This window comes from Neofelis nebulosa, chromosome 1 (assembly GCF_028018385.1).
Source record: "Neofelis nebulosa isolate mNeoNeb1 chromosome 1, mNeoNeb1.pri, whole genome shotgun sequence".
NCBI classification, from domain to species: Eukaryota; Metazoa; Chordata; class Mammalia; order Carnivora; family Felidae; genus Neofelis; species Neofelis nebulosa.
In genome coordinates this window covers 155,480,820-155,508,249 of record NC_080782.1, presented here as the reverse complement: position 1 = coordinate 155,508,249, position 27,430 = coordinate 155,480,820, and the positions used below count along the sequence as shown (strand labels likewise).

The 27,430-nt window shown below is 39.4% G+C and overlaps 1 protein-coding gene across 1 annotated transcript; it reads right to left on the bottom strand.

Annotated features, from left to right (window-relative positions):
* Window positions 1-10,566: 10,566 nt before the first annotated feature.
* LOC131485987 (olfactory receptor 11L1) lies at window positions 10,567-11,538 on the bottom strand. Its single transcript, XM_058686084.1, has one exon. The coding sequence runs from the start codon at window positions 11,536-11,538 to the stop codon at window positions 10,567-10,569; it is 972 nt and encodes a 323-aa protein (XP_058542067.1).
* Window positions 11,539-27,430: the final 15,892 nt, after the last annotated feature.

Below are 27,430 nucleotides of genomic sequence, written 5' to 3'. Positions count from 1 at the left end.
AACTAAGGTTAAGGAACTCAAGAAAAGAATTCAACATAGACAACAAGAAAGTATCAATCAATGGAAAGGATGGGATCTCACAGATTGGGCATCCTGGCTTCCTGTCCTGGCAGGGCCCCTCCTCTCCATAATTTTACTTGTATCCATCAGCCCCTGTATACTTAATGCTGTGTGGTATGTTTTATTGAAAACACTGTTGCTTACCAAACTACTGCATGTATCTTAGCCTTCAGAGAGTACCAACCTGTAAAACTGAAGGGTGATGCCTACTAAAAGTATTTTTTAAAGGCATCAAAGGGGGGAATGTTGGAGAAGTGAATAAAGTATGCCAAAGATAGGGATAAAATGGGGATAAAACAAACTCTGGTCTCTAGTTTACAGACCCCTCCTCCGGGTTCTTCTTCCTTTGTTTGCTGTGTGCACAAAAACCCCCACAGATATGGAAGCTGATGACTATAAATTACCCTCCCCACTTCCATTCGGTGTTCAGACTTTGGAGAAATGGTCTCCTCTGAGCCTGCCGGTGTTAAATAAATCTCTGATCCATCAAGATCTCCGAGTGCTGCTTGGTTTTTCCGCCAACGTTCCAGCCTGGTTCTGTAACAATTTTAAAAGAAAAAACAAATGTAAAAACAAATAGCCACTACTAGGCCAGGAGATAGTCTAACCATATCATAGAATAAATCAGTGGTAAAACTCCCAGTGCTGTTTTGAAAGTAAAGATTGACCTAATGCACATTTTGTTTTTAAAAAAACAAACTTATTTTTTTAAGTATATTTATTTATTTTGATAGACAGAAACAGAGAACACGGTGGAGGAGGGACACAGATGGAGAGAGAGAATCCCAAGCAGACTCCACACTGTCAGCACAGAGCTCAATGTGGGGCTTGAACCCACGAATCGTGAGATCATGGGTTTAACCTGAGCCACAGTCCAGAGCTGGAAACAACTGAATGAGCCTCCCAGGTGCCTCCCAGAAGTTTTTATTTATTTATTTATTTTTTTTTTTTAAATTTTTTTTTTCAACATTTTTTATTTATTTTTGGGACAGAGAGAGACAGAGCATGAATGGGGGAGGGGCAGAGAGAGAGGGAGACACAGAATCGGAAACAGGCTCCAGGCTCCGAGCCATCGGCCCAGAGCCCGACGCAGGGCTCGAACTCACGGACCGCGAGATCGTGACCTGGCTGAAGTCGGACGCTTAACCGACTGCGCCACCCAGGCGCCCCCAAAAGTTTTTATTTAAATTCCAGTTAGTTCACATGTAATATTTGTCTCAGGTATAGAATGTGGTGATGCAATGCTGTCATACCACACCCAGTGCTAATCACAAGTTCTCTCCTCAATCCCTATCACCTACTTAATACATCCCCCCCCCCCCCATATTCTTGAGTTGTTTAACAGAATTTAGACCACTTGAGCACTTAGACAAGGAACTGATTTGGAGCCAGAGAACTGAGGATGCCTACCCTTGTTGGCCCTTGTGAACTAGGACTGGGACTCTGTCAACTTAGGATATTTTTTGCCCAAATTCACATTTCATTCTCCTTTGCCAACCCCCTTTATGAATATACATGCACACTGAGCTTAAAACTTTCCCAATTTTGGGGGCATCTGGGTGGCTTGGTTGGTTAAGCATCCAACTTTGGTTCAGGCCATAATCTCATTATTTGTGAGTTTGATCACTGCATTGGGCTTTGCACTGGCAATGCAGAGCCTGCTTGGGATTCTCTCTCTTTATCTCTGAAAATAAATAAATAACTTGAAAAAAAATTCTGATTTTGTTGTTCATGGAGATAGTGCTTTGCGAAATATCCCCGGTGTTTTCCTTATCTTTTGAAAGTACAATCCTTCATTTTCCATTCTTAGGCTTGATTATGTCTTTTGGCTTGATGGCCACCAAGATGTGAACCCAGTTTTGAGATTACAATATAAATGTGATTGCATGAGTATTATATTATGGTAGCAAAACTATCTTCCCACATTGTGTGAAGTCCTATGTGTTGTAACCTCCTTCCATTCCCTCCTTGTTTCACATCAACTGAAATTGATATATGTATCACTATGCTTGCTTTTAACATGGCTTCTTAAGGGTAGGTATTGAGTGAGTACCTGGGGCATTAGGATGGTTGGAATCCCTGTTACGAGATACATCCGTAGCAAGTGAGGGAGGCAGGCATAAGACAAGTGTGAAGCTTCCCCACAGTATGGCTATACCTGAGGCTCTGGGCATGCCATGGAAAACTGGGGGAAAAGGGAAGGTCTTTGTATCTAGTCAGTGGCTACAGAATTCCCCTGAAAGGGGCATAAAATCAGATTCAGCAGCCCAGTGTGCATCCCATAGAAAATGCGGGTGTGAGTCATCATCAGCAGGTAGGTATTGTGGCCTTAATTGGGAACCCGTATTGAATATCAATATATCCACTCCACAGACAATCCAGTATTACAATAGATAATGTAATATATGCAGAGCTCCCTGAAGGAATTTACATAGAAAACTATTATGGGGTGAATAATATTTTCCTTGTTTTAAAATCTGAGTTACTTAAAGGTGACATTGATTAAATGGTATATGACATGTCATGCTCCACATGTGTGGAAGAGCTAGAATTTGAAGAAATGAATATCTAATTCACATGTCCTTTTGACCACTATGTTGTGTAATAAGTATTCATTGTTAATACTATGCACTAAATGAAATGATAATCTAATCAGCCCAACTCCATTGACAGATATGACAGATGTTATAGGACAATGGGTCAATCAAAAGACACTGTGGGCTGGTATGGGGTCAACAGTAACTTGTCTCTCTTACTTCTGTCTGGTCCTACATCTGTGTCCATTCATTTTCTACCTGTTGTGAGTAGGATGATGAGTTAAAACCAGAGATAAAGTCATAATACTTGTTTTCAAAAGACATATTAAGGGGTAATTAATCTTTTTTTTTTTTTTTTTCTCTTTGGAACTTTTTTTTTTTTTTTTAATATATGAGATTTACTGTCAAATTGGTTTCCATACAACACCCAGTGCTCATCCCAAAAGGTGCCCTCCTCAATACCCATCACCCACCCTGCCCTCCCTCCCACCCCCCATCAACCCTCAGTTTGTTCTCAGTTTTTAACAGTCTCTTATGCTTTGGCTCTCTCCCACTCTAACCTCTTTTTTTTTTTTTTTTTCCCTTCCCCTCCCCCATGGGTTTCTGTTACGTTTCTCAGGATCCACATAAGAGTGAAACCGTATGGTATCTGTCTTTCTCTGTATGGCTTATTTCACTTAGCATCACACTCTCCAGTTCCATCCACGTTGCTACAAAAGGCCATATTTCATTTTTTCTCATTGCCACGTAGTATTCCATTGTGTATATAAACCACAATTTCTTTATCCATTCATCAGTTGATGGACATTTAGGCTCTTTCCATAATTTGGCTATTGTTGAGAGTGCTGCTATAAACATTGGGGTACAAGTGCCCCTATGCATCAGTACTCCTGTATCCCTTGGATAAATTCCTAGCAGTGCTATTGCTGGGTCATAGGGTAGGTCTATTTTTAATTTCCTGAGGAACCTCCACACTGCTTTCCAGAGCGGCTGCACCAATTTGCATTCCCACCAACAGTGCAAGAGGGTTCCCGTCTCTCCACATCCTCTCCAGCATCTATAGTCTCCTGATTTCTTCATTTTGGCCACTCTGACTGGCGTGAGGTGGTATTTGAGTGTGGTTTTGATTTGTATTTCTCAGGGGTAATTAATCTTAAAGAAAACATATAAGTCACATTATTACATAGAAATGGGTCAGGATAGGGGCTCCTGGGTGGCTCAGTTGGTTGAGCGTCCAACTTCAGCTCAGTTCATGGTCTCTCAGTTCATGAGTTTGAGCCCTGCATCAGGCTCTGTGCTAAGAAACAGCTAAGAGCCTGGAGCCTGCTTTGGATTCTGTATCTCCCTCTCTCTATCCCCCTCCCCTGCTCATGCTCTGCCTCTCTCTGTCTTTCAAAAATAAATGTTAAAAAAAAAAAAACATGGGTCAAGGTCTAGCTGGAGCCATTGGGAGTCAAAATCACTTTTAGTTCTGTGTTTGCTAGAGATAGAAACAATTGAATGTCAATTTCAATGTTCTTTAAAATCATTATAGTGTTGGTAAAATGGTATATTTAACAAAAATTGATGTCTACGTCATACTGAATGTTATTTTTTTATTTTGTACATTTAATAGAAAGATCAACTGTGTGGAAATAGGTTCTACTTATGTAAATGGGTTAGAAAAAAGCTTAAGGAAGAAAACCGCCACCACAGGGTTAAAGTGCCTAAGGTTAGCTAGCAAGATATTGTGATGGAATCACGAGTAACTTGTTCTATCACCTGCAGGAAATTACTTTCCATTTAACGCCAAAATACTATTATACTTTGATCATAAACTCCACTTGCCCCCCAGACCCTTTGCTTCTTACACATACAAGTTAAAGATTACTGTCTGATTGTTTTCTCCACATTCACACGTGTAAGATCTTGTTTTCTTCAAGTTTACCACGTGGCTAATATCTTGTGAGCTCAGTAAATACAGAGATGAAACCCCTGTTCAGAGCTTTTGCCTCCTCCCAGACATTAGCCTCTCTCATATTCAATTCTCTGTCCACTCTCTTACTGGACAAGAGAGAACTCCTGATTCAAAGTCTGTGACAATCAACCACCTGATTAAACAACAATTAGGAAAATGATATATTGTTTGTTTCTACTGGTAAAATGTTTAATTACAGAAATTTATTTGCAGTTAGCAGGGATGAACTTCATTAACAGCTCCATGTAGTTTTCCTGGCCCATGCTATAACAAAAACATTTCTAATTTCTGAGATGATTCCTTCAAGCATATTACCCTTCAGTGTATCATAGTTTTTGAACAACATAGAAAAAAAGTAAATGATCAACAACACATGTAACATTGGCTCTTTTAATGCCACAACACAATGGCCTAGAGTCCCTCTTAAAAGAAACTGAGAATCAAATTGTGTTTAATTTAAAACATGTTACATGTACTTCCATCAAAGATGGAGACTCTGACATGTTCCACCTGGCATATTCCATGCAAGGAATGCAAGGTTGGAATATGCCAGCCTTTAGAGAATGGTGATGGGTTCACATCACGAGATGTCTCAGAAAACTGACAGCCCGAGATTCACCACAGTGAAGCCCTGCCTTTGGAACTCATGTCTCTTTCAGCTATCATTTCATGAATCTTATCCACCTCCTTGCCTGAATGGAAACCAAACACTAATTTTCTTAACTGGAACTGCTAAAATTTTCCCCTTCTCTGTTTTTCAGGGTCAGTCTGTGGACATGATAAACTCCTTGTCCTTGGGATATTTCTCTCCCTGTTAACACACTTGGGGCACCTGAGTGGCTTAGTTGGTTAAGGGTTTGACTTTGGCTCAGGTTGTGGTCTCATGGCTCACTGCTGTCAGTGTGGGACCCCTTTGGATCCTCTATCACCCTCCCTTTCTGTCCATCCCTTGTTCAAGCTCTCTCTCTCTCTCCCAAAAATAAAATAAACACACACACACACACATAGATAGATACATATACACACATATACGTATATACATATTTTTTAAGTTTCATGATAAAAAGATATTGAATAAATTCCCCCTCATTGAGATGATTTACTAAACTACTGACTACTCCCTCAACTACTGACTATATGATAAACTACTGACTACAAGAACCATAGTTTTTCTTCCTGCTGGAATTCTTGTCCCCAGCCATGTGCCCAATCCATCTTTCTTCTCATGATCCAATTTCTCTCACTTATTCTTATAGCCATACTTTTGGCTTTGTTGTCACCTAAAACTAAATCTTATCTTAAATTACTATTTTAAGCCAGTAAACTTTCATGTGTCTCTTCCTATCAATCCATAGAACACAAATAGTCCTATAATAAATAACACAGTTCTATAAAACAACCCTGCTTTTTTTTTTAACTCTGGAATTCTAGTCATTATTTGCTTCACTTCCCTACTATATGTTGATATGTCTTCTTAACAGTCTGAGACTCAAAAGTGCATTCTGTCCTTGCATTTATTCCCAACTCTATCCACAGACCTAAGTCTCAACCCAAAATGAACACTGTCTTTCACTGTATGAGCCTGAGCACTAACAGCTGAGTGGTCTTTTTTAAAAAAAAAAATTAATTTATTTAAATTCAAGTTAGTCAACACAGTGCAGTATTGGTTTCAGGAGTAGAAGCCAGTGATCCATCTCTTACCTATAATACCCAGTGCTCATCCCAACAAGTGCTCTCCTTAATACCCATCACCCATTTAACCCACCCACCCACCCACCTCTAGCAACCCTCCTTTTGTTCTGTGTATTTAAGACTCTCTTATGGTTTGCCTCCAACTCTGTTTTTATCTTATCTTTCCTTACCTTCCCTTACATTCATGTGTTGAGTTTCTCAAATTCTACATATGAGTGAAATCATATAGTTGTAATTCTCTGACTGACTTATTTCACTTAGCACGATACACTCTAGTTCCATCCATGTTGTTGAGAATGCAATATTTCATTATTTTTGATCACTGTGTGTGTGTGTGTGATATATATATATATATATCACATCTTCTTTATCCCTTCATCAGTTAATAAATGGGTAGAAGACATGAATAAACACTTTTCCAAAGGAGACATCAGATGACCCACAGACACATGGACAGATGCTCAGCATAACTTATCATCAGGGAAATACAAATCAAAACCATGATGAGATACCACCTGATAGCTGAGTGATCTTAAAGCTGTGGGCAAGACCAGCAGCTTAGTTTCACAATATATCAGTGTTATCCTATTTCAACCAGGCACTCCTTTTGCACCCAATTTCACCTGTCTTCAGACACCTATCAATTCCATTAAAAAAAAATGAATTTGGTGGGGCACCTGGGTGGCTCAGTTAGTTGAGCGTCCAACTTTGGCTCAGGTCATGATCTCACAGTTGGTGAGTTCGAGCCCCGCGTCAGGCTTTGTGCTGACAGCTTGGAGCCTGCTTCAGATTCTGTGTTCCCCCTCTCTCTCCACCCCACACCTGCTTGTGCTCTGTCTCTCTCTGTCTTTCAAAAATGAATAAACATAAAAAAAATTAAAAAATGAATTTGGAATGCCATTGCCACTTTCTTCAAACCTAAAGGAGAGCAGTTGACCTTATCTCAGAAACACAAGCCATGTAAGTCCTCAGGTGAGAGTGTGTACAAGTCCCAACTATTTCTTTGAATGCCCATCAGATTGCAATATCCTCTCCCTTCAGCCTTTCACAGTAAATATTTTTTTTCCTATTGAATGTTGATTTGAATAACATTTGTCTCAAATCGTTCTCTTTTCAACTTTGGACTGTCAGTTATTACCTCTATGTCCATTCTTCAAACTTTTGCTCACTAATGGATTCTTACTAGAAGTGTTCAAACCTACTCAGATGTTAAAATCTTACATCTTGCAAAATTGCAGTGATCCCTCCAATATAGACACTTTTATCTCAGTCTTTCATAGTTTCATTTCTCAGGGTAATTGTTTGCATACACACAATTGCCTTCCTTTCCTTGCAATCTACTCCCAGTGAAAAGAAGCTTCCATTTCCAGGAACAACAGCAACTTCTGAGTTGGGAACTTCCATGTAACCTCTTAATCCTTACCTTCTATGCTCACCACCTCCTCCTTCCAAAACATTTTCTTCCCTTAGAAGAGTCTACACAGGGGCGCCTGGGTGGCTCAGTCGGTTGGGCGTCCGACTTCGGCTCAGGTCATGATCTCGCGGTCCGTGAGTTCGAGCCCCGCGTCGGGCTCTGTGCTGACAGCTCAGAGCCTGGAGCCTGTTTCAGATTCTATGTCTCCCTCTCTCTCTGACCCTCCCCCGTTCATGCTCTGTCTCTCTCTGTCTCAAAAATAAATAAACTTAAAAAAAAAATTAAAAAAAAAAGAGTCTACGCAGCCACCTTACAAATATCTTTCCATCTCTATGGCTGTTCCTTCTTGGTTCACCTTTAGGTACTTCTACTCCACTTAAAATTTGTGATTTGCAATTCCTCCATGCTCTATCATTTTCAAATATGATCTATATGTTTTTAAAAAACCTCCAAATTTTGGCTTTCATTCAGGCTACTCCTCTGAGTTCCAGTTTCAGGCATCCAAACGTCCACTTGGCATCAAGTTTTGAAATCTCTCATATATGGTCAATAATCTTTTGGAAAGACATACACAGAGCCAGGTACCTATCAAGTTTAAAATTAGAAGAAGCTTTTGGCTAGATAACAGAAGTCTGCTTAAATATAAGGCACATAATATATTGATCAGTGATGGACATCTGAAAGGTAAGATATTTGTTTGTTTCTTGATATTCCATCCAAAAGCCCAGAACAATGATAATTCCCTTCCTATATCACCCATTTCCTGTTCTATCTCAGATTCCAATGCCTCCTTTTCCTTTTATTCAACATTTGAAACAGTTGGATCTGATAACGACTAACAACAGTCCTCACAGGTCAAATTCTGGGAGAAGAAGAAATGAAGGCTGGAAGAAAGAGGGTAAAAAGAATGAAAAAACATGCGGTGAGAAGAAATTTCATGATTAAAGGGTCAAAGTACACTTACTCTTAAAGCTTGGGGGTAGATGTGGAACATATGAATCTGTGAAGAGACCTCAAAATGGCCCCACTGCAAGAAATTAGTGAATGAGTCCAGAATTTTCACTCCTAACCTCACCATCTGGGAGGATTTTCCTGTGCTGAGTTGCATAATCAAACCTAAAATCAAGCCAGGCTCCTCTCTCATGTGGACTACTGCTATGGCTCCAACAATTCTTGATTTCTTTCACTCTTTTCTCTAAATGGCATTGAGATTTGCAAATGTAAAATATATAATGTCATATCCTATTTGATACCCTTTGATAATCATTTTCTTGGTGTAAAATCTAAAAACCCTAATAGGGCTTTTAATGACCTACAGGGACTAGCTCTTGCCTTTCTCTACAAACTTATCTCCTTCCATCCTCAAGTCTGCAGGCTTCTTCTCCTGACATTCATACCACGCTCTCTGCCTGAGCTACTACTTCCATTCTTTTCTCCTCACCCTTAAAGTGTAGGTTAAAGTACAATATAAACTTAGAAACTTCTCCTAACCCTCTATGCTGATTCAGACCTTATTGTTCCATGTAGATGCATTATCTTACACTTTGTTTCACAGCAAACATCACAAATAGTTATGTCAATTATTCCTTTTATAAGTCATTACATCTCTCTCTCTTTCAAAAGTAAAGGCTCCACTAAGGCAAAACCTTCCTTGGCCATTTCTTTACCATTATATCCCAGGGGAATTCAGGCTGAAGCAGGGGATTGGCTAGATAGAGTCCTTGAACATATTTGTGGAATTAATGAATGAAATAGTAGACAGGATTACTAGAGGTCTTCTAAATATTGGCTGAATAAAAGAAATTTTGGGGGCACCTGGGTTTCTCAGTGGATTAAGCATCTGACTCTTGATTTCAGCTCATGTCATGACCTCACAGTTCTTGAGATGGAGCCCTCCCACCCCCGTCAGGCTCTGTGGTGACAGTACACAACCTACCTGGGATTATCTTTCCCTCTCTCTCTCTCTCTCTCTTCCCCTCCCCAACTCTCAAAATGAATAAACAAACAAAAAAGAAACGTTGACCTCTCTTCCCTTCTTTTCCTTTCCCTTTCCTTCCTTTTTTTCCCTCTCTCCCTGCTTGCTTGTATGCTTGCTTCCTTTGTCTCTTTGTTTCTTTCTTCCTTCTCTCTCTGTCTCTCTTTGTTTTGTCTTTCTCTCCTCCTCCCCTCTCCACCTGTCCCTCTGCCTCCACCTATGCCTCCCTCCCTCTGTCTTCCTCCTTCCCTTCCTTCCTTCCTTTCATAGAATTTTATTAAACAGAAAAAATATGTAAAGTCTAAGTTACTGTAAATAAATCTTTGGCACTTCAAAATTCTTTCTTTGTTCTTTCACTAGGAGATGATTTAAGTCAATGATCATTATATACCTTCATTCATTTATTCCAATAAATATATTTTATTAAATAGGTGCAGGCTGAATGTGGGGCTTTAACTCATGACACTGAGATAAAGACCTGAGCTGAAATAAAGAGTCAGATGCTTAACCCACTGAACCACCCACAAGTCCCATTCCACAAACATTTAAGAAGCACCAATAGCACCAGGAACTGAATTTATAAGGCCAATATCCTAACAATGCTTAAAAGATGTATAACATGCTGCATTCATGAGGAATATTACTGAAAAATCCGAAAGTAATGTTTGAAATCATCATGTCCTGGAACTGTACAATTAGATTCTCATTAGAAGATGAAATAACATGTCAAAGGACAAAATTCCCCCCAAAATGATTTGATAGAGGCAATTTATTTTCTGAGCAATTGTTGGCAAGGGGCCATGAAAAAACTTTCATTAAGGCTTGTAGAATTTAACATAGTGGCAAGGGTGACATTCAAGTTTGAAGTCTCTGAACCTTTCACTCATGTATTCCCAAACTTAATCTATGGCATGTTCTGTGCTAATTTTCCTTACCTAATAAAGAAACTGCCCTTCACTTTTCCTCCATAGATATCACACTTTTTTCTCATGACTTTTCTAACAGCCTCTTTGAATTCTTGATTCCTCAAGCTGTAGATAATAGGGTTCAGAAGTGGAGTGACCACAGTGTAGAAGACAGAAATAATCTTGTTGATTTCAGGTGACAGGTGGTCATTGGGGCAGACATACATGGAGATCATGGTGCCATAGTAGATAGTGACAACAGCCAAATGGGAGCCACATGTGGAAAAGGTCTTCATCCGGCCAGAGCCTGAAGGAATTCTCAATATGGTGGACACAATGAAAACATAGGATACAAGTGTGAGAAAAAAGCAAATGCACAACACTGCAATTGACAGAATAAAGATGACCATCCTAGTGATATACACACTGGAACATGAGAGCTGCATGAGGGGAGGGAGGTCACAGAAGAAATGATTGATCCGGTTAGGCCCACAGAAATCCAACTTGGAAATCATTAGGGAGGGCAGAAGCCCTGTGCCAACACCTGTCAACCAGGAGATTGCCACTAACTTGGTGCAGATCTCAGGACTCATCAGGGAAGAGTAGTGGAGTGGGCTGTAGATGGCCAGATATCGGTCATAGGCCATCATGGCCAGAAGAAAACACTCAGTAGCTCCAAAGAACACAAAGAAGTAAAGCTGTGCCATACAGGTGGAGAAGGAGATGACTTGTCCATGGGAGAACAGGTTGGCTAGGAGAAGGGGCACAATATTGAATGTATAGCAGAGCTCCAGAAAGGAGAGGTGTTTGAGAAATATGTACATAGGCAAGCGGAGTCGCTGGTCCTGGCTCACCACTGTAATAATGACAACATTCCCTGTTACTGTGAGAAAGTAGATGAACAAGAAGATGGCAAAGAGTAGTGTCTGCCATTCAAGAAGGTTCTGGAATCCTAAAAGCTGAAACTCAGTGACACTGGACACATTTAGAGGCATCATTACCTGTGGAAGGGAAAATATTTTGGAAAACCACTTTACACAAATCATGCACATATTTGCAGCTATTGATGTTTAGAGCTTCAGAGATGATTAAAAGTAGTTCAGAACTTTATATACAACACTTTGTTGGGAAAAATGCATAATTTCATCTTGATTTTATGCAAAAATATTTTTCATATCACAAGTTGAATGTGGATGATAGATCTTGGAAAGAACCTCAGCAAATTCCATGCATTGTGTTTTCTGAAATTTAGAAGTCTCTGGTCCAAAGATTAAAAAAAATAACAACAGGGGCGCCTGGGTGGCGCAGTCGGTTAAGCGTCCGACTTCGGCCGGGTCACGATCTCGCGGTCCGTGAGTTCGAGCCCCGCGTCAGGCTCTGGGCTGATGGCTCGGAGCCTGGAGCCTGTTTCCGATTCTGTGTCTCCCTCTCTCTCTGCCCCTCCCCCATTCATGCTCTGTCTCTCTCTGTCCCAAAAATAAATAAAAATAAAAAATGTTGAAAAAAAAATTAAAAAAAAAAATAACAACAATAATAATAAAACTACAATAACAAAACAAAATGAAAAATATCTCTGATGGACATCAAACTTGGAAACTAAGAATAGCAACAACAACATTTTTTTAAAGCAGGTACATATGGAAGCAATGGTTTTCTTTTCTCACCTATGGGTTTTGTCTGATAAAGAAGTCAGACAAAGCATATCTCCTATGACATCTTGGGGAAATTTATCCATTCTCCTCACAAAGAGTATTTATGGATGCCTTGCTCTCTCTGTCTTTGTCTCTCTGTGTGCACATGCATGTGTGTGTGTGTGTGTTTGTGTGTGTGTGCACGTGCGTGTAAAGCTTTGTGCTGAGCTAACCTGCATGTCCACTGTTGTCCTTTCTTGCCCAGGTGGATACAATGCTCAGCCACTGTAATCACTCTTTGTTATATTCATTTAACGTGTCACTTTTCTTTACTTTCCTTTTCTTCATTGTCAGGGCTAGTCCTGGTTAAAGGCAACATCCACCTGCCATACATAAGCTTCCATGCAATAAAGGAAATGAGAGACAACACATAATGTTGCTATTTCAAAATTCATAACCAATAACTCCAGTGTGTCTCTAGTGCCATGGAACAATGAGTGCACACTTCCTGCATCTATTTACTCTTCCATTCTCCTCAGTGACTGTTTCATATGTGTTTTTCTCTTTTCGAACTTTCAACACTTCCTTGTCTATCTATGCCTTTGGCAAAGTTCTGAAGAGAACACTAAAATCCTCCAATGGGAATATCCAAATGCTCAGACCACTAAATTCCCTAACCTCCTTTTGTTCCTCTGTGTCTGTTTCCTACGACTTACTCCAAATAAAAGGGCCACTTCTTCTCACCTGGATTCTTTGATAGTCTCCTTACAGCCCTCTGTATCCATCTGCCCTGGTTCAGGAAATTCTCAATAAAGCAGCCAGAATGAGACTTTGAAACACAGTGCAGAGTGTGTCACTCCTCCGCTCAAAGCCAACAGTGGCACTCAGCCTCCAGAGTGTCATGGGAACATATGGTCCTGTGAATCATTCCTGACAAGTGAATAAAATAACGTGGCCAACCAATTTATCCACACATCAGGAATCAATTGTTCTGTCAATTCAGTGTTGTTTTAGTTTACTAGTTTTGCTGTCTTCTGTTTCCTCCTTACATACTTGAACAAAATCTTTAGGAAGATTATCTTCATTTGACCAGGAAAAATTCATATAGAATGAAAATGATACTGTAACAAAATCTATGCACTTGTTATCAGACACAATATTGGATGTGTCTTATACATCTTGAACTATATAATATGTGATTACTTAAAGTCTAAGAAAGAAAAGCCAATGACTTCACAGTGTATGAGACCCTACTTGTCTCCTCCCATCCCCTCTGCAATCTCTTTGTATACTTTTTCCCATTCTGCTTCCAGAATTCCAGCTCCCTCAGTATTGTTAAAACAACATGGGTTTTTTGTTTTTTTTTTTTTGAGAGAGCATGAACCAGGGAGAGGGGCAGAGGGAGAGAGAGAATACCAATCAGTCTGCACACTAAGTGCAGAACCCAACACAGGGTTCAATCTCACGACTGGGATCATGACCTGAGATCAAATCAAGAGTGTGATGCTCAACTGACTGAGCCACCTAGGTGCCCCAAATAGCATAAGTCTTGACTCCCTTTCTATTCAACACATTCAGTTTTTTGGTACATTATACCTGTATATTTCTAAGTGGCTTATATCCTTTCAGTCTGCTCAGATATCACCAATTCCATGACACCTTCTCTAATCCATTCTGGGAGCTTAGGACATCAATTCAAGATTCAAATGCTAGAAGTACCTTAATTATACTGAAGTAAAAAATATTTAAAAATATAAAATAAAACAAATAAAAATGAAAAGGTCTGCCTCCCAAAATGCTGAGTCCACTTTAGCAGCCAGTATAAGCTTAGATGTAATTCTGTAGCTCTTTTTGAAACTATATGAAAATAAACATTAAAAAATGTTATTGTTGTGGGGCGCCTGAGTGGCTCAGTCAGTTAAGCATCTGACTTCCGCTCAAGTCATGATCTCACAGCTTATGAGTTTGATCCTCACACCAGGCCCTGTGCTGACAGCTCAGCTCATAGCTTGGAGCCTGCTTTGGGTTCTGAGTCTCCCTCTTTCTCTGCCTGTCCCCTGCTCACACTCTCTCTCTTTCAAAAATAAATAAACGTTAAAAAATAATTTTAAAAATGTTATTATTGCAATCTTGCCTAGGACCAACTAAATGGCCTTTGACTCCCTAAGAATTCTTTCTTGATTACTTTCTGTTACTACAGATTTATATGCTAGGCAATTGAGGTAAAATCATTTACTTAGTTTTTACATCAGCAAAGGCTCCAACTGCCTTGGTAGTGAGGAATAATTTATTGAAGTCTATAATTTTAGAATTCAACATCAACAACCAAAGCAAACACTACAATAGCGTTTATGTCACGTGACACTAAAATATACACCATGTTGATTTCCATCTGAAAACCTTTGTGCCTGTCTACATGAACCTCCCTTACCTGTCTTTCTTCCCAACGTGGAGAGCCCTAATGAGCCACTGCTCCACAACCTGCCTTGCCCTCCTCATACCCAAATGTGGGCTTTCCTCCTGCAAGTTGGAATTTGCCATGTCCTCTGCTGGGGTTTGATGCTGAGTGAAGCAGGCTTTTCCTCTCAATAACTGGGTATCTTGGGGACCTGACCCTTCTGAGAATCCTGGTCCCCAGATATTTTTCTGTAATTTGTTGATCAAGTTAGTAAACAACGGAATGAATCTTCTGAGATTCAACTCTGCCCACTGAGGCTTGGATATCTATAATACATTCAGGATAGATGAATTTTTACATTCTTTTGGAGTTTTTTTTTAATTAGAATTTGTCTCAAAAATTGAATCAAACAAGAATTCTTTGCTAAAATATTGCAAACAGGCAAATGGTGAATCACCTATCCTGAGAATTGGACATTTGACAGTCACTTTTTGTTGAGTGGCATTTTGCCATCATATTTTAATTGCAATTACAACTAAATGAAAAGCAAAAACATAATAATTTATGATTGAAATTTAGTTAATTCATGCAACAAAAGCAGTCAGTACCCAAGCTTAATCTAAATGTGACTCTGTCAGTTTAACAACAACAACAAAAAAAAATGCAGTATCTGAGTTTGTCTGAGAGGTTGTCTTAGTTTGGGTTTTGGAAGATGGAATTGGAACGGAAAAGGTTCTCAATCTGCCTGTGGCATAGCAAGACTAAAAACAAAACAAAAGATGTGCCAAATATATACAATGGAATATGAGTTGGTGATCAAAAAGAATGACATCTTGCCATTTGCAGCAATGTGGGTGTAACTAGAGTGTATCATGCTAAGTGAAATAAGTCAGAGAAAGACAGATATTATATGATTTCACTTGTATGTGGAATTTAAGAAACACAACAGATGAAAATAGGGGAAGGGAAGGAAAAATAAGATAAAAACAGAAAGGGAGGTAAATCATAAAAGACTCTTAAATACAGAGAACAATCTGAGAGGGTTCTTGGAGGGGAGGTTGGGGGGGGATGGGTTAAATGGTTAATGGGTATTAAGGAGGGTACTTGCTGGGATGAGCACTGGGTTTTATATGTAAGTGATGAATCGCTGAATTCTACTCCTGAAGCCAATAGTATACTGTATGTTGCCTAACTTGAATTTAAATAAATTAATACAAAATATAAAGTCATACAAAGTAAAAAAAAAAAACACTAAACAAAAACTAAAATAAAACAATAACAAGCAACACACACACACACACACACACACACATAAATCCAAGTGTATGAAAGGCATTATAATCTGATGCATTGATATGTTATTTAATTAATATATATTTTTAATTTTTAATTTGTTTTAATATTATTTATTTTTGAGAGAGAGAGAGAGAGAGAGAGAGAGTGCGCGCGCGCAAGTGGGGGAGGGGCAGAGAGAAAAGGGGACAGAATCTGAAGCAGGCTCCAGGGTCCGAGCAGTCAGCACAGAGCCCCATGCAGGGCTAGAACTCATGAACTGTGAGATCATGACCTAAGCATAAGTTGAATGCTCAACTGAATGAGCCACCCAGGTGCCCCAATATAACTTTTTTTTAAATAATATGATTCATGTGTATAGTTTTCAGAAAACTTGGAAATAGATGTAGACAAAAGTATCAGTAAATTTATTTTGGTGTGATGCACATATATGGATGTTTATTTTTTTTTTTTATTTTTTTTTTTTTTTAAATTTTTTTTTTTTTTTTATTTAATGTTTTTTATTTATTTTTGGGACAGACAGAGACAGAGCATGAACGGGGGAGGGGCAGAGAGAGAGGGAGACACAGAATTGGAAACAGGCTCCAGGCTCCGAGCCATCAGCCCAGAGCCTGACGCGGGGCTCGAACTCACGGACCGCGAGATCGTGACCTGGCTGAAGTCGGACGCTTAACCGACTGCGCCACCCAGGCGCCCCTATGGATGTTTATTTTTAAGTCAACATCTTTCTTAATATGTAGTAAATTACAGTAAAAATAATTTTAAATGAGAAACTGTGGTGAAATAAAATGCATAGCAAATTGCCTTGGGATGCTCCTTCAGATGTGTTGTATACCATACTATCAGAAGCTATGGTGCTCATAGGTAATAAAATATTATGAAGAATATCCAGGTTACTTGGGGGGTTGGCTTTATAGTACTGTCTTCCAGAGTTATCTACCTGATGTCTTACCTTCCAAACTTTGTGTGTGTGTGTGTGTGTGTGTGTGTGTGTGTGTGTTCTACATATGGGTAATACAGTTGGGTCAGTACTGTATAGCCTATATCCTGGCTGTTTTTATAGCTAATTTTATATAGTCTGTATATCTTGGCATTTTTGACACTACTTTTACAACTAATTTCCATAATAGCTGTTTTATAGTGCTATTAAATTTGGGAAAACAAAGTTAAGCACCATTTATAAATGACATAGTCTTACGTGAGGTGGGTTTTTCATATCCTCCCCATCCCCTGCCTTTCTTAAGTAAGCTCCATTCTGTGCATGGAGCCCAATGCAGGACTCAAACCTACAACCTTGAGGATCAAGACCTGAGCCAAGGTCACAAGTAAGATGCTTAACACACTCAGCCACCCAGTCACCCCTGGGCTTTTCATATCTAATCTCAAATCCAGATTTTTAATTCCTGTATGTTTGCAGAAAAAAGAAAAAAGACATGATAGAGTCTTCAAAGCAGATATATACTTTGACAGTTTTCTCTAGTACTTTTATCTATACACCTCAGCCACGGCTCTACTCATGGAGATGGAAAAGTGTCCATTCCTACAAAGATCATCACTGCCAATGCATGAGGGACAGCCAGCCAGAGGGCGCATGGAACATGAGAGGGCACATGGAACATGAGTATATATATATATATATATATATATATATATATATATACCTACTACCAGAAAGTGTCAGGCTTCACAAATCTGCCTGGTTGCCTAGTGAGAGCGAACCATGGGAGATAGGGGGCACCAGGACGCTTCTTTCTATCATTTAAGCATGTTGTGACAGCGTGGGTGTCTCTTCTCTGTCAAGAGAAGATATTAGAGCACAGGTGGATAGACATCGCCTCTATGACTAAGGTGGATAATGAGAATTAAAAACATATCATGAAATATATAAATTGCAAGCTATGGTGTACATTTGTAGGTTTCAAATGATATTAATGACATAAACACTTAAAAACCTACAAATGTGTACCTTAAGAACCTAATTTAATTTTTTTTAATGTTTTATTTATTTTTGAGAGAGAGACAGACCACGAGAGGAGGAGGAGCAGAAAGAGAGGGAGCCACAAAATCTGAAACAGGCTCCGAGCTCTGAGCTGTCAGCACAGAGCCAGATGCAGGGCTTGAGCTCAGGAACCATGAGATCATGACCCCAGCTGAAGTCAGACTTAACCAATTGAGCCGCCCAGGCACCCCAATAACATAATTTTTGAGGTCTCTTTCGGTTTCTCTCCTTCACTGGGTCATCTTTCCCTCACTACTGCTGGCCCTCAGTTATCTTGGGTATTCTATCCAGTAGCTTTTATTTCCCAGAAGCATCATGGCTTCTGATAGTGCAATACACAATCTATCCTAACAAATGTTTATGATGGCCATTTGCTCTGTATTTTATTTCATAGTGCAGGAAGAATTCTGTTATTGATTTCTTATTTCAAAAATTATAAGCTTATTTTAACTAAAGTTTATTGCATATTAATTAACAATATTGTTGCCTTAAAAATAAATATCCATTTCAATCAAAACAAATTTACAGATAATTTTAAATATTCAAAGTTTCATCCAGAATAACATTTTAAAATTCCTCTTTTATATTTCCCAGTAAAGTTGATATTTTAGAGTTTTTTTCATTGACATATGATTGATTTGTTTATCAATGCACAGAGAAATTTGAAATTCAGTAATTATCACTTTGATATGAAGGATTATGTGAAAATTATAGATATTAAATAGTAACCAATATATATTCATACAGATATAGATAAAAACAGATGCTTAGAACTAACCAAATGTTACTAAAAATCCTTTCAAATGTTTCAAAAATCCTTTCAAATTAAAAAAATTGATAATATTCCATTGTATTAACAACGTAGTTTCAATGTAAAATGAAAAATAATCATTCTTTTATTATATAATAGAACCAATATTTCTTGACCATTTGTTTAATTTGAGTCATGGTGCTTTATATGTATTATTTCATCTCACATTAACAATAGGTCTACATATTGGGCACCAATCTACAAGTAAGAAAGCTAAGGCCTAGAAATAAGTGATTCAATCAAGGTAACTGAGCTCAAGGACACTACGAAACCATAAATTCCAACTAGAGTGTCTGGATATAGAGGCCATGTTGGAACAGAGTTCTTTTCTGCTTCTCTAGGTATAGAGTGATAGAGACTTGTCTTATTAAATATACTTGTTTACAAAATAAGGAAGGAGAGGCAAGTATGTGTAAATCAATAGACGACTCACATTTAACCATGGAGACAGACAGCTTCATTTGCAGCCTTCCTGGAACCCACTGCCTTTACTTTTGAGGGTATTCTTGAGAAACTCCTAGACAATATGGTACGTGCTCAATGGTGAAAGTTGTGAGGTTTTACAATTATGGAATGAAAAAGAAGTGGGAGTATCTCATCTGATTTGAAGAATATAAACATGGATGATTTTATAGGAGGTATTAAATAGTTTTATAAGAGAAGTTAAAACGACTCTATTTCATCTTAAAAGTAGAGATGCCATTAACAGATAGTGCCTTTAGCAAAATATATTTTCATTCAATAAAAACAAGGACATTCTAAAACTCAGGGTTGATATTGTTCAAACTCAGGAAATATCATCACTTGCCTAGGTATTATACAGGGAAACAATTATTGAATAGAGAGAATAGATATCCAAGTGTTTTGAAAAATGTGATTCTATGATATCATAGACAAAAGTTTTTTTTTTTTAAATTAAATTAGGGGCATAGTTTTCTGACAACATCTAAATTCAACTTTATCAGTATGATACTGCCTTTGTAGAACTACAGAAATGAGGGGGATTTTCCAGAATGCATTCATCACAGACCTTTATTTCCAAAGTGGAGTCACCACCTCCCTAAAATCCCATTCTAATCCCGTAACATTGTTTATCTTTTATAGGGGCTTGAAGAATGAAGGATGGAGACAGAATTCTCAGTCCATCAATTTAAATTATTTACAGAGTTATTTTCAAATCTGTTTAACTTTTTTTTTTGTAAAATAACAATGAGAATTATCCAAACATTATATCTCATTGCTTGTTGCATTCTGTACATATTCATATAATGTGGTTAGTCCATTATAAGTATAAGGGATGCTTTGTGCTATATTTGCAATACAGTGATTGATGATGTTGTATTTTTTAGAAATCCCTAATATCCAAGGACAAACTTGGGCAATGTGTTTTTTTTTTAATAATTTACAGCTACTCTCTAGATTCAAGTAACTGAAAAAAGCTGATGAAATAATTGAAGCAACCAGCCAAAAGCCAGTACAGACGTCAATAATTATTCTTTTCAAGACAGCCATGTTTTAAAATGAGCAGATAATGTGTTATTATCTTGATAAACCTTCCAGCACATAATGATGAAGAAAACGTTGGCTTCTGAACATCTCCATGTTGAACAGACTATAGAGACAAGGAAATTCAGAACAATTACCCCTGCATGGAACTGAACAGATTATGTCCCCAAAGATTTGCACTTTCCTTACTTTCTCTCAGGTGTATTATATGACTGGGGAGTGAGGGTTTTAGACAACACTTGTTGAGTGTGTATTAGATGCCAGGCCCTCCAAGCACAAAAACCCATATAAGGCTTGTGTAAGGACCCATTTCACCCACAAAGACAGTCAGAGAGGCTTGCATAACTCACCAGGGTCACCAGAGGGGTATTTGCATAACAAAATGCCACTCACCAGGGTCAGAGCACCAATATTTGAATGCAGATCTATTTCAGCTTCAAATCCATAGTAATGTTCTGCTCTTAGGGCAATTCTGAGAATTGTACCATCAATATTAGTGGAATCAAGCTCAAAGGATACCAAAGGAAATGAGTAAATGCTCATTATACTAATGATAGAAGGTTTGTTATCCTGCTGGCTAATGCAGGAGCTACCCAGAGACAAAAATGAGGAAGAAACTTATATCTGCAGTAAAAAGAATTTCTACCACAGAAGTGGTGAGGTGGCATCTGAGGGGATGGGTGGTTAAAAAAGCCCTCCTCAGGGAACTAGGAAGAATGTGCAGATATAGCTCCTGGGGCTGATACCAAGACATTCATCTAGGAAGATCTGCTTTTCAGAGAAACTACTTTGAATTGTTTCTGATTTTTTTTTTAATTTTACTTTTAAGAGGCCCAAACCAGATATTACAGGTATTCCCTGCTTTTTCAAAGTGTGAATTTCTACATTTGGCTTTTATGAGAGACATACATCTGCTTTTGCTAACCAAAAGAAATCTGAGGAGGATTTTCACTTTTACAAAAAATAGTGAAAAGCAAAAATCACATTCATTGTTTGTTTTTTGGGGAGCCATTACAGAGGTAGCATGCACCCTGTGCACAAGAGTGGCCCCACCAAACTCCTTCCCCAGGAACTATACTCAGCATCAAGCCACCATAGCTTTGAACTTTGTGAGCCTCTGTGCTTTATCTCTATTTAGTTTTGTGAGTTTGTCAGCAAGATGCATCCCTATCAGACAAGCCTAAGATTATTTTGTGGGTCTGGGAATCTTCAAAAATGTTTCTGTGTAAGTTTTTTTTTATGCTATTTCAGTTCATGAAAGGTTTCATATGAACATTACACTTCTTTACTTATACTTTCAGAAAACGTTCACTTATTTTTTAAAAAAATGAGGCTAAACTTGGTAATTTTTTTTTTAAATTAAGTGCTTTGTGTCCTGCTATTTCCACTCTTGGGAAACCCTCTTCAAATATCACCATGAATTCTTCCTGATTTCTCTCTCACCCTGCCACTAATTAAAACTATGTTATCTTCTCTTTTAAATCTTATAGGAAGCTGGAAAAAATTCTCTTTTATGTCTCATTTTTTTCTCCCTATGCTATAATGGGTTTGTAGAAGACTGTTGAATTCAGGCATTCTTAGCATAGGGCATATCATGTGAGTACTAAGTGACAATGCATATGTTTGTAACAAAATGATTTAGAACAATAGCATTATATGAAACACTGGATTCCATACTAGACCATTAATTGTGAGTGTGTGAAAATCTACATATAAATGAGGAAATGCCTCAGTGCCTTTTCTCATGTAGAATGGAGATAGACTAAGGGGTTGCGATAACATTGCACTCATTGAAGAGTCTTTCATGGGCCTTGCTTGGTGTGGCCAGAGAGGTCTAGAAGGTCTATTGGATACAGATTAATGGAATCTATATAAATACAATTGAGTCCAGGCTGCCTCTACAATTTTGGAGAAACATATGTGTACCATTTCCCCCCATGTTTCCAGCCACACTGGAGCATCCCTGAGGACAGGCAAAGCCTCTAATTCACAGTGACCCATAGGGCTCCAACACCCAAACCACTAGGAAAGACAACAGCAGGGGCTGGGCATAAATCTGTCATCAGTACTAATTCACAGTGACCCATAGGGCTTCGACACCCAAACCACTAAAAAAGACAACAGCGAGGGCTGGGTATAAATCTGTCATCAGTAACCATTACCCACAAATAAAAATCTAAACATATTTGCATAGCATGCAACACTGGTCATCAGCTGGTCTTGCCTCAGTCCCAGTCTGAACAGGAGCCACATCAAACTACAGGAAGTTCCAAGACACCCAATGTTGCTTCATACCTCCCTGGATTTTGCACTTGTGTTTATTCTGGCCTGATTCCACCAGAAGTACAAAGGCAAGCTGACAGTTCCAGGTCTTCCTGGACACTGTGTTCCAGTAGTAGTTACTTTATGAACTTTTTCAGACCCCTTTCTCCACATGCTTACACATACATGGTATCTTCATTCTGGTTGTCCTGCTTGTCCATCCTACAAACACCTGGTAACATGTGCCATCACCTTGTTATTTTGTCCATGTGCCAGTTCTCTCTTATAGCTGGATGTAACTCTGAGTTCTTCCTCTTAATTTTTTTAATGTTTATTTATTTTTTAAAAAGAGACAGAGACAGAGACAGGCTCCACACTGTCAGTGCAGAGTCTGATGCAGGGCTTGAACTCACGAACCATGAGAGATCATGACCTGAGCCCAAATCAACAGTCAGGTGCTTTACCGACTGAGCCACGCAGGTGCCCTCTTAATTAGCTCTGCATTTGATCCCAATACCTGGCTCCACGTTTCTAACCCCGTCTACGGAAGAGGAGTGTCATATCTGCACAGGCCTGCAGAGGACACTAGCATCATCATCAAACATTAGACATAGAAGAACAGTTAAGACAGGGTCTGCTTCCACTCCCTGCATGTGTTCCCATCTCAGATATCTCCTAATATATGGGTAGGGTTTACAACATTTCTTTCAGAGAAAGATTGCATATCTCACCTGGGACATTGTATTTGTTATTTTATTCCAGAAGCTACATGGGGCCCTTACTCTGGGCAAACCCAGAGTGAAGGGACTTTGGAATAAAAATATGAACAGGATACATTTTTGTCCTTCAGTACATCAAATTAATTACAAGAAAATTATAATGTAAGTCACTTTTTAAATATAAATTTACTGGGGCACCTGGGTGGCTCAGTCTGTTAAGCATCTGAATTCAGCTCAGGTCATGATCTCATAGTTCATGGGTTCGAGCCCTGCAACAGACCCTGATTTGGATCCTCTGTCTCCCTTTCTCTGCCCCTCCCCTGCTCACTAACCCCTCTCTCTCTCTCTCTCTCTCTCTCTCTCTCTCTCTCTCAAAAATAAAAGTCATAAACATTAACAAAAATATATATAACATTACTACATAAGTCTTTATCTGTCAACAAGCACAGACAGAGCTCGTGTGTGTGTGAAACTGGCCAAGCAGTGGCATTTGCCCAGTGTACCCTTGGTTCTCCCTTATAGTCATGAGGAAACTTCTCTACTTCAACTTTTCTTTTTGGATTCCTTCCATGAAAACATGGAGGCACACTGGATGCAAGTGCCTCTTACCTAACTAGGAAAACTGAGGCTGTGTCCATAGAAGACATTTGAAAATGTTACCTCAATGACTCACCAATGTGGTCTCTGGGGAAAAAGGAACCACAAAAATGCAGGGTGTAACTGCTGAATGAAAACCAACCAAGATCCTTTTAAAAGCCACAAACAGGAAGTAATGTGCTGTGTCAGTGGCTGTTGCTTTTGAGGTTTGCACTTTTTTTTTTTTTCCTGTGGAGTAGGATGAGCTTGGGTCCAGGAGATAGTGAATCCCCAGAGCTGAGGCAAATGGTATGGCCAGGGAGGGCTGAGAGTCCTGGTGAAAAGACATAGAACTCAAGCTGGGGGAGAAAATATGGATGCCCGAGAGAGCCTTCTTTTATGCCTAAGAAGTTAGGAAAGGTGATTAGGGAGGAATACTAAAAAGGTGGAGGACCCCATATTGTTAGAGATGGCAGGACACAAATGGAGAGAATTAGAGAAAGAATATTAGTGAGGTTTGGGGAGGGCATTTGGAGCTATGCAACCTGAAAAAGAGCCCAAAGTAAGAGACGAGTTCACCAAAATATGGTTGTATCAACACACAGAGGTGTTTTATTCACCTTAGAAGAAAGATCATGAGAAAATACAAATTTAAGTTAGACCAACCCTATTAAATAAGATGGTGCTCAGGGAGTCCCTTCGCATAGCATTTTAATTACAATGAAATCAAATTATAATCCAGTCCACAATTTATCTGTACAAGGGAATGTGTTTTTCTAACAGCAATGAAGGCACAGACCTCATTCCTAGGCTAACAAGTCTGGAGACAAAACAGATCTTAAACGCTGCTAGCCTAGAATCCGTGGGAAGAAATGCCATCTGACATCAATTCACTTACTATGCCTCATCCTTCTGAAAACCACTGTGATTCTTAAACTGGAAGCCAGCAAGCTTCTCTAAGCCTCCTAAGAATTAGGAAATCTACACGCAAGTGAGCTGTGTTACAAATTCATCCATACATTTGAGCAAATATATTGTTTTATTGTGTCTCCCAATAAAATGCAGAAGTTTCTAGCATCACTGAGAGTCTCAGGAATATAAATAAAACAAACAAACTAATATTTGTAAACTTTAGAAAAATATAGAACTCACTTTTTAATTTTTTTTTTCGTTTTATTCATTTTTAGAGACAGAGCACAACTGGGAGAGAGGGGCAGGAGGGAGAGAGAGAGAGAGAGAGAGAGAGAGAAAGAGAGAATCTCAAGTAGGCTCCACATTCATCCCGACTCATGGTTTGATCATAACCTGAGCCAAAATCAAGAGTCAGAGACCCAGCCGACTGAGCCACCCAGGCACCCTGGAACTCACTTTTGACATAATATTTTCACCTTTGAAATTCCCTCATCCATTATCTTCTAGGATAAACTGTACTGATTCTGTTCATTCATTTATTATTTATTCAATTAGTATTTACTGAGTGTCCAAATGTGCCAATCACTCTTCAAGGTACCAGGGGACACAGCATTGAAAAAAACCAGAACCCCCCACCTTTTGCAAAAACAACAACAACAACAACAACAACAACAACAACAACAAAAACAACCTCCTTATTTCAATGTGCTTAAAGTGTCTCACCAGGCTTCTTCCATTTATGTTGCTACTTTTCTTTTCTCTTTTTTTCTTTAGGTTTATTCATTCACCTTGAGAAAGAAAGAATGTGCATTAGTGAGGGAGGGGCAGAGAGAGGAGAGAGAGAGAGTCAGAGACAGAGACAGAGAGAGACAGAATCTCAAGCAGGCTCTATGCTTCCAGCACAGGGCACGATGAGGGGCTTGAACCCAGGAAACCATGAGATCACAACCTGAGATAAAACCAAGAGTCGGATGTTCAACTGACTGAGCCACCCGTGCACCCCTTTGCTATTTTGCTATTTCTTGAATTAAATATACTTACTGCAAGAGAGTGACCTGAATGTGTGGTATCTATGAATCCATTTGATCCTCTGAACAGTCCTGTATGAGTGGCACTAACAATGTCCTCATATTTTAGAGGAAGTTTGGCACAGAAATGTGGACTTGGCTTTATCTAAACCTCGTTAGCTAGAAAATAGAATTTCCCCGACTGGTGCTCTTAAAAATAACCAGCTCATTCAGCCTGGGCCAGGGTCTGCTCTTCTAGCGAGAAGACCTCTGTTTTTTGCTTTCTTTTCTAACTCCACATCTCTGTTGTTCAGCTCATACCTGCATCTGTTTGTTCTCAAAGAATCTTTTTTTTTTTTTTCCACCGATACTCTGGACAGATAAACCTTTCAGACCCTGCCCACCACCAAAACTTCAGGCTAAGAACTTATCCTTAGAATAAGGACACACAAACCTCACATCAGCCCCAAACACCTGAGTCATGTGTCCCAGCCTCTCACTGGGACCTTATCGGCAGCCACTCATCGTCATCTGGTCCCACATACCAGCCTGCCTGGATGGCTGTCAGGTGGTGTATGTTGCTCCCTCCCATACAGTTCAGTTCTGTGCACCCTGTGTCCTCTGTGTGTGGCTTCCCTTCCTGCTTTCTGCTTGTACTCACACCTCAGTTGTTAGCTCAGAGACTCCCTGAGGGCTACAGCCCAACCATGCAGGCTAGTTCAGAGTCCTCTATTATCTTCTTGTGCATGGGTGAACATCCTTTCTCCTAGTTAGTTCTTTGTAATTGCCTGAGTGCTCATGACGTGTCTTAAGGCTCCTTGAGAGATGCCGGTTATATCTTTCTCTTACACTTGTGTCCGAGACTCTGACTACTGACACACGTGTGCTGAGGGAGACCAGATAATTAGGTACAGGCATACCCACCATCACTCCAAACTCCACAGAATGGAAATTACATGTTGCACAGTGACAGACACTCCCTATATTTGCCACCTTCCAGATGACCTAATGGCCTCACCATGCTTATCCTGAGTGGCATCATATCCTGTCTTCAAATTATCTTGCTCCTTATGCCTCTTTCTCAGTCTCCCCATCTCAGAGGTGAAGGAGCACTGATGGACTCTGCTTGAATTATTCCTTCTGAGGAAAGCCTCAGCCTACAGTTTTGCAACAGTAATAACAAGTATGCAGTCCTTATGGGACCCTCATTGAACTATGCCAGATACTTACGTTCTGAATCATTGCTGGTCTATACACCTATCATTATCCTACACACATTTGCAACATCTGCACAGCAGCCTACTTCATCTACTCATTTCATTTTTTTTGTTTTTGTTTTTGTTTTTTAATTTATTTATTTTGGGAAAGAATGAAAGAGAGAGTGGGGAGGGGCAGAGTGGGGAGAGAGAATACCAAACAGTCTCTGTGCTGGGAGGGCAGAGCGCCACCCACTGTTCCAATTCACAAACACAGAGATCAAGACGTCAGCGTAAATCAAGAGTCAGGTGCTAGGGGCGCCTGGGTGGCGCAGTCGGTTAAGCGTCCGACTTCAGCCAGGTCACGATCTCGCGGCCCGTGAGTTCGAGCCCCGCGTCAGGCTCTGGGCTGATGGCTCGGAGCCTGGAGCCTGTTTCTGATTCTGTGTCTCCCTCTCTCTCTGCCCCTCCCCCGTTCATGTTCTGTCTCTCTCTGTCCCAAAAATAAATAAAAAGCGTTGAAAAAAAAAATTAAAAAAAAAAAAAAGAGTCAGGTGCTTACCAGACTGAGCCACCCAGG